The sequence below is a fragment of the Taudactylus pleione genome, unplaced genomic scaffold (assembly GCF_031769625.1).
Source record: "Taudactylus pleione unplaced genomic scaffold, aTauple2 ptg000103l, whole genome shotgun sequence".
Taxonomy (NCBI): domain Eukaryota; kingdom Metazoa; phylum Chordata; class Amphibia; order Anura; family Myobatrachidae; genus Taudactylus; species Taudactylus pleione.
This window is the reverse complement of record NW_028284505.1, coordinates 1,152,807-1,167,708: the sequence shown is the minus strand read 5'-3', so window position 1 is coordinate 1,167,708 and position 14,902 is coordinate 1,152,807. Positions and strand designations below refer to the sequence as shown.

Here is a 14,902-nt window from a genome sequence, read left to right as displayed (position 1 = left end):
TGCCTTATAACTAATACAGGGAAATTATACTAACGATCCCATTTGAACGTATATACAGTATCTCTGTTTTCTTTACTATAACAGCTACATAATAGGGGGTAAGGTACAATCAGGGAGATTTCTAGACTCTTCAGGGGGACAAGGAGATTGCTACTATTTCAGGGTGTATCCCTGACAATCAGGGAGAGTTGGAAAGTATGACAGTAATGTGCCGCCATTTTAAAGTTTACGTTGAAACATATGTGGCCCCTGATGTCAGGGCTTTCAAGAGATCATTTGGGCCCTATACCATGAGGGCGTGATCAAGTGCATGGGGGCGTGGCCACATCCCTATGTAAATACCGCTCCTCTGTGCTGATGCTATATGTTGCCACTTTGGGGGTATGATTAGGACTCGCTTGTAGTCCCTGAGCGATCCCCATCTCGATGCCCCTGTCTGACATGTATCAGGCTTCCCAGCAATGTATTATTATTTCATCACTCACAGAGTCGGACGAATCGGATTGTTCATGGTTTCCCCGATGCCGGTTGGTCCCACTTTTAGGTCCGGTAGGGGGGTGAGGAGAGAAAGCTGGAAACGTTTCCTCTTCGCTCCTCTTAGAATGATCCACCTGGAATATAAACTGATTTTATGTTGTTTTTTTTTTCAAGCGGAGCATATACGTCACAAAGGGACTAAAACAGCTTTTCACCATCAACTGTGACCATGGAAATTGTATGGAAAGAGCTGAATTTGGTCAGTACTGTTCTAGTCTTTACAAACGCAGCTGTCTTGTTACAAATTAGAATAGCAGTATTTGCATGTGTCACGAGCGCCCCCTAGTGATTATATTGGGTTAGACACAAGGTTTGGCAATTTGGTTCTCCTAATTTGTTGTTACACTAAAAGTACCCCAGTTTGGCCGGGCATGTTGAGACTTGTAGTTCTTGAACACATGTATGATCGGGGAAAACATGATTTTGAATTGGGAACTCATAAGAAGCATGAAAGCAGAAAACTCGGATTGATACATTTGTGATTATTGTTCAAAAGTGCAAACTGCAACATCAAAATATGATAATTAAAGCTGGGTACACACTGAACAGATATATCTGCAGACGATGGTCGTTCATACACACTGAGCCATCATCTGCTTATCCCCGCGGGTCCCGCTGTCTGTGGGGCATCTTCCGTCCCCTCCTCGCGGCCTCTGCTGCAAGGATATGGGCGGTCGGTAGACCACCAGTACACACTGCCCGAAGGACAGATATATTTGCTCAACTGGGCAAACAAATGTAAATGCCCACCAAGTTGTGACGTCAGACCCAACACATCGGGCGGACGATCGCTAAGTGTATAAGCACTTACTGTACCAATCGTCAAATAGGTCGGCAGGTTGGTCAAACAGCCAACCCGTCGACCTAATGTGTACCCAGCACATACTTACCGACTTTGCAGCACAGCATTCTGGGAGCAGCGGGGCCAGACAATAGACTGCATTAGACCACGCCCCCTTTACATGAAATCCCCACGATTCGAGGGTCCGCGAGGAGGGGGCAGGGCTAAATTATGCTATTCACATAATTCACATAATGTAGCCACGCCCCGTCCATACGGATCCGCAAATGTCTCGGAAAATCTCCCCATCCTGCCCACTTCACTAGGAAGTGGGCGGGATGCGGGAATTTTGCCTACTCTTTCAAGGGTGCGGGGGGGTTACTCGAAAAATCGGGAGACAGGAAAACGGGACTAGCTGGCTGTGATGACCCCAACGTAGAACCTGCCGTCCATCGCGGAACGGATGTGGCCTCTATAAATAGTCCCCAATGAGTCTGGCCCTTTGCATTGTGTGAAATGAATGTGTGTGTTGTAGCGTGTAGAATGCTGGCGCGTTACCTTAATTCTTTGCACCCGTTCTTTCCTGGCAAACGTTTCTAGCTTTCGTCTCATTTCAATTTGGTGGCGCCGCTGGCAGAGGAAACAGAAGAAGATGCAGTAATGTAGTTATACAGACTGATAACTCGTCATGTGAACCTTCTACCTAAGGGGATGCGGTCAATATCCCGGCCAAGGGGATGCCGACGCTTAGAACACCGGTACCGGAATCCTGACACCTGTCAGAATCTGGGCACTGGCATCCCGACCTCCAGCATCCCAACAGTAAGTAGTGGGGTTAGGGGGAGGGTAAGGGCTAGACACTAAGGGGGAGGCTTAGGTTTAGGGTGCGAGGAGGAGGAGGTTAGGTTTAGGGTGCGAGGAAGGGGAGGTTAGGTTTAGGCACTAGGGGGAGGTTAGGTTTAGGGTGCGTGGAAGGGGAGGTTAGGTTTAGGGTGCGAGGAAGGGGAGGTTAGGTTTAGGCACTAGGGGGAGGTTAGGTTTAGAGTGCGAGGAAGGGGAGGTTAGGTTTAGGCACTAGGGGGAGGTTAGGTTTAGGCACTAGGGGGAGGTTAGGTTCAGGGTGCGAGGGGGGGAGGTTAGGTTTAGGCACTAGGGGGAGGTTAGGTTTAGGGTGCGAGGGGGGGAGGTTAGGTTTAGGCACTAGGGGGAGGTTAGGTTTAGGGTGCGTTGGGAGAGGGAGGTTAGGTTTAGGGTGCGGGGAGGGGGAGGTTAGGATTAGGGTGCGGGGAGGTTAGGTTTAGGCACTAGGGGGAGTTTAGGTTTAGGCACTAGGGGGAGGTTAGGTTTAGGGTGCGGGGAGGGGGAGGTTAGGTTTAGGCACTAGGGAGAGGTTAGGTTTAGGGTGCGGGGAGGGGGAGGTTAGGTTTAGGCAGTAGGGGGAGGTTAGGTTTAGGCACTAGGGGGAGGTTAGGTTTAGGTACTAGGGGGAGGTTAGGTTTAGGTACTAGGGGGAGGTTAGGTTTAGGGTGCGGGGAGAAGGAGGTTAGGTTTAGGAACTAGGGGGAGGTTAGGTTTAGGCACTAGGGGGAGGTTAGGTTTAGGGTGCGGGGAGGGGGAGATTAGGGTTAGGCACTAGGGTTAGGTTTAGGGTGCGGGGAGGGGGAGATTAGGTTTAGGCAATAGAGTTAGGTTTAGGGTGCGGGGAGGGGGAGGTTAGTTTTAGGCACTAGGGGGAGGTTAGGTTTAGGGTGAGGGGAGGGGGAGGTTAGGTTTAGGTACTAGGGGAGGTTAGTTTTAGGGTGTGAGGAGGGGAGGTTAGGTTTAGGCACTAGGGGGAGGTTAGGTTTAGGTACTAGGGGGAGGTTAGGTTTAGGGTGTGGGGAGGGGAGGTTAGGTTTAGGCACTAGGGGGAGGTTAGGTTTAGGCACTAGGGGGAGGTTAGGTTTAGGGTGCGAGGAGGGGGAGGTTAGGTTTAGGCACTAGGGGGAGGTTAGGTTTAGGGTGCGGGGAGGGGGAGGTTAGGTTTAGGCAGTAGGGGGAGGTTAGGTTTAGGCACTAGGGGGAGGTTAGGTTTAGGTACTAGGGGGAGGTTAGGTTTAGGGTGCGGGGAGAAGGAGGTTAGGTTTAGGAACTAGGGGGAGGTTAGGTTTGGGCACTAGGGGGAGGTTAGGTTTAGGGTGCAGGGAGGGGGAGATTAGGGTTAGGCACTAGGGTTAGGTTTAGGGTGCGGGGAGGGGGAGATTAGGTTTAGGCACTAGAGTTATGTTTAGGGTGCGGGGAGGGGGAGGTTAGGTTTAGGCACTAGGGGGAGGTTAGGTTTAGGGTGAGGGGAGGGGGAGGTTAGGTGTAGGTACTAGGGGGAGGTTAGGTTTAGGGTGTGGGGAGGCGAGGTTAGGTTTAGGCACTAGGGGGAGGTTAGGTTTCGGTACTAGGGGTAGGTTAGGTTTAGGGTGTGGGGAGGGGAGGTTAGGTTTAGGCACTAGGGGGAGGTTAGGTTTAGGTACTAGGGGGAGGTTAGGTTTAGGGTGTGGGGAGGGGAGGTTAGATTTAGGCACTAGGGGGAGGTTAGGTTTAGGTACTAGGAGGAGGTTAGGTTTAGGGTGCGGGGAGGGGGAGATTAGGGTTAGGCACTAGGTTTAGGTTTAGGGTGCTGGGAGGGGGAGATTAGGTTTAGGCACTAGAGTTAGGTTTAGGGTGCGGGGAGGGGGAGGTTAGTTTTAGGCACTAGGGGGAGGTTAGGTTTAGGGTGAGGGGAGGGGGAGGTTAGGTTTAGGTACTAGGGGGAGGTTAGGTTTAGGGTGTGGGGAGGGGAGGTTAGGTTTAGGCACTAGGAGGAGGTTAGGTTTAGGTACTAGGGGGAGGTTAGGTTTAGGGTGTGGGGAGGGGAGGTTAGGTTTAGGCACTAGGGGGAGGTTAGGTTTAGGCACTAGGGGGAGGTTAGGTTTAGGTACGAGGGGGAGGTTAGGTTTTAGGGTGTGGGGAGGGGAGGTTAGATTTAGGCACTAGGGGGAGGTTAGGTTTAGGTACTAGGGGGAGGTTAGGTTTAGGTACTAGGAGGAGGTTAGGTTTACGCACTGAGTAGATTTAGGGGTAGGAGAAGGGTTAGGATACCTACTGACAAGTGTCTGCATCCTAACCTAGTCAGGAGGCTGGCTTCCCGTACCCAACCCAGTCTCATTGCCAACGGAGAGTTCGGATGTACCAATAGCCCCTGTACATCTGCTTAGAAGTAGACTCTCATACAAAGTAGAAGGGAATCCATTTACACAAATAAAAAATGGATGTGGTAATTGTACAACATATTAGAAATACCTCTCTTACACCTTTGCTTTTCAGTCATGATGTTATATTATCAGACCAGGGAGCCCTGAAGCTGGTCTGTGCATACAACTGTAGTAATGCAGAGGCAACAAAAATACACAACTCCCCCTAATAACATTAGCACATGGCTGCATAGCACAGAAGGAAGACAAGAAGCAGCCATGTGCAGTAAAAGCTACAGGAGGCCATGTACCGTATAAGCGATTAAACTAAACAATCCTATTGTGATATATCTAAGACTTTATGGAACGCACAAGGTCTCATTTACGAAACACACTGATCACTTCCCTTGCACTGCCTAGATGCTCTGCCCCAGTGGCGGAACAGGAGAGTGGTGGACCCAGGTGCAAAAATATGCTTTGGGCCCCCCACCTCCACCCCACCAAGCAAAAGAAAAACGAGATTACAAATGTCATTAATCCATATTTTTATTAGCACTGTATTATTTTCTACCATTTAAGTGGTGTCACCTGGTGCAGTAACTCATGGTGTCACCCCCCACCACCACCACCATGGTTCTCCTCCCTTGACAAACCATACGGAAGGCCTGATTGCTATTGAGATCGCAGCATGCAGGTCTGCTGCAAAATATATTAATGACTACGATCGCAAAGCCTGCATAGAGACGCCCGCTATCGCTTTCGCACATCGGAAATACCTTGCAGGCCTGTGTATACATCGAGAACATCTAATAACATTGGTCCCTTACATACAACTACAACAGGTCTGACCCTGCTCATAAATCGCTAACCTCATCACACGCAGTGAGTACACAAGCTGCGTATGCCGTCGCAGTGGCTAATTTATGCACAGCCAAGCAATGGCGTTCAAACGGACAGGCACACCTTTTTTTTCCGACCACTCCCCCGCAGGGATGGGGGGGGTTCATCGCTAGCTGGGGTCAGTGCATTGACGGAGTCACTCTCATTTGACACGCGGATTGTAGTAAATAGGGGCCTTATAGAGCTTCCCTGTTTTATGAAAAATAGAAAAAAATGTGTTTTGTAATAAGACTCTGTGCAGATACTGTCCCTATTGTTAGTGTACAAACTACTTGTGGATCAAATCTTAGCAGACTAGGCAATAAAATAATAATTGTAATTTATTAAAATACGCAAGTGTCAAGGCCGGCTTCAGGGCTGTAAGGCAGTGCGGCCGCTCGTGGGCACCGCCCGTCAGGGGGACCATTAACCAGCACTAACCACCAGCTGTAAGACCCGACCCGGCTCCAGCCAGGCTTAAGCTCTGCAACCCCAGTGATGTAGATAGGAGTCGCCAAAAGGGCGGGATAGAGGGAGAGAGACAGTGACACGGGCTAGCTACACCTCCGCTGAGAGGGGGGACGCACGGCGGATGCAGTCGCGTTCTGGCCATGCGGCTCTGTGTATGATGTCAGGACCTGAGTCTATAAAGACTCAAGTTCCCAGCTTCCAAAAGTAGGAGGCACTATGGCACTCCTTCTGTTATTCTACACAATATATATATATATATATATATATATATATATATATACAGTAGGTGCATGAATATTGGGACATTGACAGAATTTTCATATTTTGGCCTCTATTCACCACCACAATGGCTTTGAAATGAAACATACAAGATGTGCTTTAACTACAGACTTTCAGATTTAATTTGAGGGTAATTACATCCAAATCAGGTGAACGGTGTAGGAATTACAACGGTTTCTATATGTGCCTCCCACTTTTTAAGGGGCCAAAAGTAATGGGACAAACTAAACAATCCTAAATCTAACTTTCACTTTTTAATACTTTGTTGCAAATCCTTTGCAGGCAATTACAGCCTGAAGTCTGGAACGCATTGACATCACCAGACGCTGGGTTTCATCCCTGGTGATGCTCTGCCAGGCCTCTACTGCATATGTCCTCAGTTCCTGCTTGTTCTTGGGGCATTTTCCCTTCAGTTTTGTCTTCATCAAGTGAAATGCATGCTCAATCAGATTCAGGTCAGGGGATTGACTTGGCCATTGCATAACATTCCACTTTTTAGCCTTAAAAAACTCTTTGGTTGCTTTTGCAGTATGCTTCGGGTCATTGTCCATCTGTACTGTGAAGCGCCATCCAATGAGTTCTGAAGCATTTGACTGAATATGAGCATATAATATTGCCCGAAACACTTCAGAATTCATTCTGCTGCTTTTGTCAGCAGTCACATCATCAATAAATACAAGGGAACCAGTTCCATTGGCAGCCATACATGCCCACGCCATGACACTACCACCACCATGCTTCACTGATGAGGTGGTATGTTTTGTATCATGAGCAGTTCCTTTCCTTCTCCATACTCTTCTCTTCCCATCACTCTGGTACAAGTTGATCTTTGTCTCATCTGTCCATAGGATGTTGTTCCAGAACTGTAATGGCTTTTTTAGATGTTGTTTGGCAAACTCTAATCTGGTCTTCCTGTTTTTGTGGCTCACCAATGGTTTACATCCTGTGATGAACCCTCTATATTCCCTCTTGTGAAGTCTTCTCTTGATTGTTGACTTTGACACATATACACCTACCTCCTGGAGAGTGTTCTTGATTTGGCCAACTGTTGTGAAGGGGTTTTTCTTCATCAGGGAAATAATTCTTCTGTCATCCACCACAATTGTTTTCCGTGGTCTTCCGGGTCTTTTGGTGTTGCTGAGCTCTCCGGTGCGTTCTTTCTTTTTAAAAATGTTCCAAACAGTTGATTTGGCCACACCTAATGTTTTTGATATCTCTCTGATGGGTTTGTTTTGATTTTTCAGCCTAATGATGGCTTGCTTCACTGATAGTGACAGCTCTTTGGATCTCATATTGAGAGTCGACAGCAACTGATTCCAAATGCAAATGTTACACCTAGAATCAACTCCAGACCTTTTACCTGCTTAATTGATAATGAAATAACAAGGGAATAGCCCACACCTGTCCATGAAATAGCTTTTGAGTTGATAGTCCCATTTTGGCTCCTTAAAAAGTGGGAGGCACATATAGAAACCGTTGTAATTCCTACACCGTTCACCTGATTTGGATGTAATTACCCTCAAATTAGATCTGAAAGTCTGCAGTTAAAGCACATATTGTTTGTTTCATTTCAAAGCCATTGTGGTGGTGAATAGAGGCCAAAATATGAAAATTCTGTCAATGTCCCAATATTTATGCACCTGACTGAGTGTATATATATATAATGGTGCACATAGGGGTTATAGAAAAAGGGGAACTGCCCTATTTAGAGCAACTACTGTGGATATGCCGATTAAAAAAAAAAAAGTTAGATAAAAATATAGACACTTACTTCTACAGGAACCGTCCACAGGGGAGGCACAACCACAGACTCCTCTCCACACATCATTGTGAGCTGGCTGCCAGAGTGGTCAGACTCCGGAGAAGAACAAAAAGGAGGAGCGCTGCTGCGCTCCTTCCAGAATGCTGGGTGGCGTCCGACGGTCATGATGATGTCACACGGCGCGCACAACATTTTGGGGACACAAGTTTGGAGGTCGGAACTTGCTATATTACAGGGGCCGCGGGAGGGGTGGGAGGTATTTGGGGTGTGGGCGCTATACTGTAGGCAGCGGGGGAGGGGGTGCGTGTGCTTTTGGTGTCACCCCCCTTGAAGGGTTACACCCAGTGCGGTCCGCTCCCCCTAGTGACGCCGCTGGGAGGGGCGGTACTCCTTCGGCCAGACCGCCCACTACCCTCCTCTCCTCTCCAGCCAGACCACCCTCTGCCCTCCTCTCTCCTCTGGCCGGACCGCAGCGGTGTCCAGCTTCTCTGTTAGGGCCCCCAGCCGGCTGCAATGTGCTGTAATGAGTCAGTCTGGCTCATCACAGTACTGCTGATATAATGCAGCCAGCTGCGGATGGCAGGCCCCTTCACTGCCGTAGGCCCCGGTGCGTTGCACCGGCTGCACCGGCGGTAGTTCCGCCCCTGCTCTGCCCATTGTAACTCACAGGTACACACCTAGGGGTCTATGTACTAAGCCTTGGAGAGCGATAAAGTACCAACCAATCAGCTCCTTACTGTCATGGTACAGGTTGTAGGGTTTATTTACTAAGCCTTGGGTGGAGATAAAGTGAACAGAGATAAGGTACCAGCCAATCAGCTCCTAACTGCCATGTTACAGGCTGTGTTTGAAAAATGACAGTTAGGAGCTGGTTGGTTGGTACTTTATTTCCGTCCACTTTATCTCCATCCAATGCTTAGTACATATCTCCCCTACTCCTGGGAGACGCTTCCACCAAGTAGAAGTGCCTCAGTATTAGTAAAATGTGTTTTCAAATTTTTTGGAATAAAAAAGTTGGCATTTAAAAATAAAATAAAAGTGTTTTTCTGACCAGGATACTGCAATAAACAAATGATTTGTGTCTCCTTTCTCTCTTCACATTTTCTACTACAAAAACAGAAAATAACAGCAACCCAAAAGATACATGTTTTATAGAGCATAGTAGTTGTTATTTGTACCTTCACTGGGCGTCAATTCTATAATACATTTATACAAAAAGGACTTAAATTTTTGGAGCCAAACTGAAGCACATCCTCATTACGCCCCTGAGACATGTCATGGGGTGCTCATAGGATATCGGGGACGTGCCAGGGAACCTGAACGTCACACACCCCAGGCGAGTAACCGAAGCTGGGCAAAGCCAGAATATAGAAGACAGAAGCTACAATGGTTTGTGCTGATGTATAATTAAGTATGTAACAATGGGTTTTTGTCAGGACAACGAGACACTGAGAGGAGGCACAGTATCAGCGACGGTTGTCTGTACCGTGACTCCAGCAGAGGAGCAAAGTTATAATTGTTCTGCCAGGGGACTGAACGCCAACGATGTCTCTGTGATCTCTAGGGCTGCGTGTTTTCTACTGTAACGTGTGAGCCTTTCATAGAGGTTGTTCTACACGCACAGCCCCCTGAGGACGTCACTCCTATAATATAGTGTGTCAGAGACACATATATTTGCTAGAATTTATACAATGTTCATTTGCACCAAAGAAGAACCTAAAATAAGTTCAGAAGAAGAATTTACTTTAACTTATTTTTTTTATTTTTTTTAAAGAACCTGTTGACTGGACAATATATATATATACAGTCAGGTGCATAAATATTGGGACATTGACAGAATTTTCATATTTTGGCCTCTATTCACCACCACAATGGCTTTGAAATGAAACAAACAAGATGTGATTTAACTGCAGACTTTCAAATTTAATTTGAGGGTAATTACATCTAAATCAGGTGAACGGTGTAGGAATTACAACGGTTTCTATATGTGCCTCCCACTTTTTAAGGGGTCAAAAGTAATGGGACTATCAACTCAAAAGCTATTTCATGGACAGATGTGGGCTATTCCCTCGTTATTTCATTATCAATTAAGCAGGTAAAAGGTCTGGAGTTGATTCTAGGTGTGACATTTCCATTTGGAATCAGTTGCTGTCGACTCTCAATATGAGATCCAAAGAGCTGTCACTATCAGTGAAGCAAGCCATCATTAGGCTGACAAATCAAAACAAACCCATCAGAGAGATAGCAAAAACATTAGGTGTGGCCAAATCAACTGTTTGGAACATTCTTAAAAAGAAAGAACGCACAGGAGAGCTCAGCAACACCAAAAGACCCGGAAGACCACGGAAAACAACTGTGGTGGATGACAGAAGAATTATTTCCCTGGTGAAGAAAAACCCCTTCACAACAGTTGGCCAAATCAAGAACACTCTCCAGGAGGTAGGTGTATATGTGTCAAAGTCAACAATCAAGACTTCACAAGAGTGAATATAGAGGGTTCACCACAAGATGTAAACCATTAGTGAGCCACAAAAACAGGAAGACCAGATTAGAGTTTGCCAAACAACATCTAAAAAAGCCATTACAGTTCTGGAACAACATCCTATGGACAGATGAGACAAAGATCAACTTGTACCAGAGTGATGGGAAGAGAAGAGTATGGAGAAGGAAAGGAACTGCTCATGATCCAAAACATACCACCTCATCAGTGAAGCATGGTGGTGGTAGTGTCATGGCGTGGGCATGTATGGCTGCCAATGGAACTGGTTCCCTTGTATTTATTGATGATGTGACTGCTGACAAAAGCAGCAGAATGAATTCTGAAGAGTTTCGGGCAATATTATTTGCTCATATTCGGTGAAATGCTTCAGAACTCATTGGACGGCGCTTCACAGTGCAGATGGACAATGACCCGAAGCCTACTGCAAAAGCAACCAAAGAGTTTTTTAAGGCTAAAAAGTGGAATGTTATGCAATGGCCAAGTCAATCCCCTGACCTGAATCCGACTGAGCATGCATTTCACTTGATGAAGACAAAACTGAAGGGAAAGTGTCCCAAGAACAAGCAGGAACTGAAGCCATTTGCAGTAGAGGCCTGGCAGAGCATCACCAGGGATGAAACCCAGCATCTGGTGATATCTATGGGTTCCAGACTTCAGGCTGTAATTGCCTGCAAAGGATTTGCAACAAAGTATTAAAAATTTAAAGTTAGATTTAGGATTGTTTAGTTTGTCCCATTACTTTTGGCCCCTTAAAAAGTGGGAGGCGCATATAGAAACCGTTGTAATTCTTACACCGTTCACCTGATTTGGATGTAATTACCCTCAAATTAAATCTGAAAGTCTGCAGTTAAAGCACATCTTGTTTGTTTCATTTCAAAGCCATTGTGGTGGTGAATAGAGGACAAAATATGACAATTCTGTCAATGTCCCAATATTTATGCACCTGACTGTAGTTGCAAGGCAAAAACCAACCTGGTTTTGCCTTAAAGATAAATTCTGCTTTCCATCTAGTGGATATGTTGCTGAAATCGTGGAGGTGCCCGTAAATCGCACATTACTATACTTTAACCTTAGTGTGTGTACTGAATATTGGAAGGTATGATCATGAATACAGTGGGAGAGTTTATTAGGACATTTGTGGGGATCTGATGGCATGTGGTGGGGTCTGATGGCATGTAATGGTAATATAGACATGTTTAATGGGATCTGACATGGGTCTAAAGGCATTTTCAGAGTGTTTGATGGCATGTGAAAGGGGTCTGAGGGCATGTGGAGCAGTCTTGAATGTATGGGTGGACTGATGGCATGTGGAGACAGTTTGATTTTATGTAAGGGCATGTGGGCATGCCTGATAGACATGTATAGGGCATGTGAGTGGTCTGATGGCAATTGAGGGAGTCTGATGGAAAAGTGAAAGGAAACTGATCGCCTTAAGTAAAAGAGAGCTTAGCTTGACTTCTGGGTCTATGGAGTTGGGCAATGTTGTGGTGAATATAGAGCAAGGTTGACTGATCGAGAACATAAAATTGTACAAGGCATATAAAGTAGCACAATAGGAACCCAAAAAATTGGTGACACCCAACTAGCAACAAGAAATGTTGGAAAACATATACAGTACTTGGAGCAGTTCTTACTTCCATATCAAGAACCTTGTGAAATATGGCCTGGGCCAGACATTCCCTGATGTACTTATGATGGTCTCGTTTCATGGCATTAATTCTGTATTCCTTTTCTGTCAGTATCCTGCCGCTTCTTGTGATCTGAAATATAAGGAACACAGAACAGTCCGTAAAAGAATATTGTTCTCTAAGGGGCATTAATCTCTTGAGTGTCCGATTATAAGACTGTCCACAGCAGCACAGATTATTTCAGTGAGTGAGCTAGAACAAAGGAAAGTAGGAAGCCGTAAACGGCACAACAAGCTGAAACAACAACACCCCAACATTGGAAAAGAAAAGATAACACATTAGTTCAAAGAACTGGCAATATCACTAAGGAGCACTTACCAGCCCGGCGCTCTTAAGGTGTCTTCTAATCCGTGTATTGTTAAAATATCCTTTTAGGTGTTTGTCTGTGAGGCTGTTGTAAGCGGAGAGGGGTCTGCAGGACAAAATACATTAAAAAAAAAGACTAAAGTTAATTTATAAACATAATAATAGTAACACCCCTTCTGTAGCCAGCAATATTCTATTCTGCATAAAATTCCATATGTACAAAGCAAATGTCGCAGCGTTCATATAGTGCGCCAAGATGATGAAAACCAGAGAGAGAGAGAGATTAATATAACATAGAGGAAAGCGAGACAATGAGGGTTGATGACCCTGTCCGTCCAGCATTTGTGGGCTACATGCAATAGTGGCCAGTATTTACCCTGCATGCAGAAATAATAAATGTATTTGCTCCCCTGCAAAGTTATTACTTTTTTGCTTTGCCCTTAATTCGGAATAAGCCCCTAGGTACACACATGCACCTTGAATTTCACCCACATGGAAAAAGAATATCTTGAGCTTTAATGGACTATACACAGCTTAGCTAGTGACTACAGAGCCTCTGTCCCCACTCAAAGTGACCTGGTTTTCGCATGAGTTCGGAGATGGTGGTGATTAGTGGTCCTTTATAATCCTCAATAGAGAACATTATGAGTTGGTCAGATGCACATTACATGTGAAATTACATTTTTAGGCGCAATTCAGTCCTGTAATAAAATCATCAAGAAATCCAAACATTTTCCTTGCTGTCCTGATTTAGTTGACATATACAGTATAATACTCCACCAAACAGTATAGCGAGTGACGTATCTATAAGGGTCCTGGGCCCAGTGGGACCCACACCGCTCACCCTGCACTCGTTGCTTTACTTACCTTCTGCCCGTATAATATTTCCAGCATTATTTTTGGAAACAAGAGACATCTGTACACAGGTCACCTCCAGCATTAAAACGCCCCAAATTTTATCAGACCCTCCAACAAGACCCCTTCCATCAAAATTTTCTGCTCCTGGTCTTCATACCAAGGGCCGTATTCAATTAGTTTTGCACCCGCGATACTTTTTCGCATGCCGGACTTTTCACCTACATCACGTATTTTAGCCGCGAAAACTTATCGTGCGCGTCCCCGCGATTCGCCGTATTCAATTCCAAAAGATGCGAAAATGCAACCCGGCGAATGCAAAACAGGCAAAAAGTGCTGTCAGAATTGGGGAAATCAGCCTGACACCCCCTAAAAGATGCACTAACATTGGGGATCAATGTACATGCCCCCGATTAGCCCTAATAAAGCTATTTGGGGTACTTAAGGTCAATTTCTTCTAATTAGCGTCTTTGCACAAGTAGTGAAGAATAGCATTAAGCAGTTTTTTTGGTGAAAATAAGTAGTTCTGTCAAATTTGGGGTACTTGAAAATAGGTGCAAGGGTGGTTTAAAGACGCTAAAGTAAAGTTTTAGAAAAATGTAAAAAACGCACCTGAAGCAAGCACCTGCAATCTCACCCATACTTGCAGACCCCTCAAAAGTCTATTTCACTACTTTTTAAGTTTATACCCCACTTTGCACTTTTTCACCCCCGTTTTCAAAGTAATTTTTTGGGGTATTCCTCACTTTTTTAAAGTTTTTTTTTGACGCAGTTATCCTTTGGGGGCTGTCCCAAGGGTGCTGAGTGGTTTCCCCACCTTTGCACCCGAGCGATTTTGCACTTTATTTCACCACCTATTCAGAGGCGAATCTTTTTTCAACTATTACATTGAATTGCGTTTTGTGTCTGCAATTGAATGCGGTGATACTTTTCTGTCTGGCGAAAAGTCACAATCGGTACTTTTTTGCGGATTCCGACTTTTCGCGGCTAATTGAATATGGACCGTAGTGGTAAATGTAACAGCCTGCAGACATCGGCAAGTCACGTGCGAGACTGCCCGATGTTTTAAAATTGCAGTCTTATAAAAGGCAAAATCAATCTGGTTTTGCCTTTTAAATAACAGCTACTGTACTGTAAAACATCAGACAGTCTCGTATGGAATCGCTGATGCCTGCAGTCCGCAGCATATTACATTTACCCTTAATGTGTGATTGCCATCACTTGTGCTAAGATGAGATGGAAGTTTCCCTAACACACCTGACTGTATTCATATATTGAGTGGGAAGTCCAGGAGCTGAGACCTTTGTTCCTGTTGGAAGGGGCCAAGTTGGAGGGTGTGATTTTAGTAAAAAGCTGTAATTAAATAATATCAGGAAGTCAGTGAGCATCTAAAGCCGAGATAGGTACACACTATACGATATATTGTCTAATCTTGCGATCCGCGATGGGTCACAACAACCCAGTTTTGTGTGACAACAACCCAGTATAGTGTGTACCCAGTGATGTGCAGTCAGGTGAGGCACAGCCTTTCCTGTCATACTTAGGTATACTCCAAAGTTTTGACAATAAAAATTATAAGAAAAATGTAAAGAAAATATTATTAATATCTTCTTTGTATTATCCTTATCACTGCCTCCCCTG

General features: G+C 45.4%; 1 protein-coding gene across 1 annotated transcript in view; it reads right to left on the bottom strand.

Annotated features, from left to right (window-relative positions):
- The window catches only part of ERICH3 (glutamate rich 3), a 92,404-nt gene that overhangs the window by 55,298 nt on the left and 22,204 nt on the right, over positions 1–14,902 (bottom strand). The window contains exons 2-5 of the mRNA XM_088470784.1: positions 12,419–12,512; positions 12,047–12,172; positions 1,877–1,948; positions 486–611 (exon numbers count right to left, since the gene is read on the bottom strand). Coding sequence (XP_088326910.1) covers positions 486–611; positions 1,877–1,948; positions 12,047–12,172; positions 12,419–12,512 — 418 coding nt within the window. The remainder of the gene's footprint in view (positions 1–485; positions 612–1,876; positions 1,949–12,046; positions 12,173–12,418; positions 12,513–14,902) is intronic.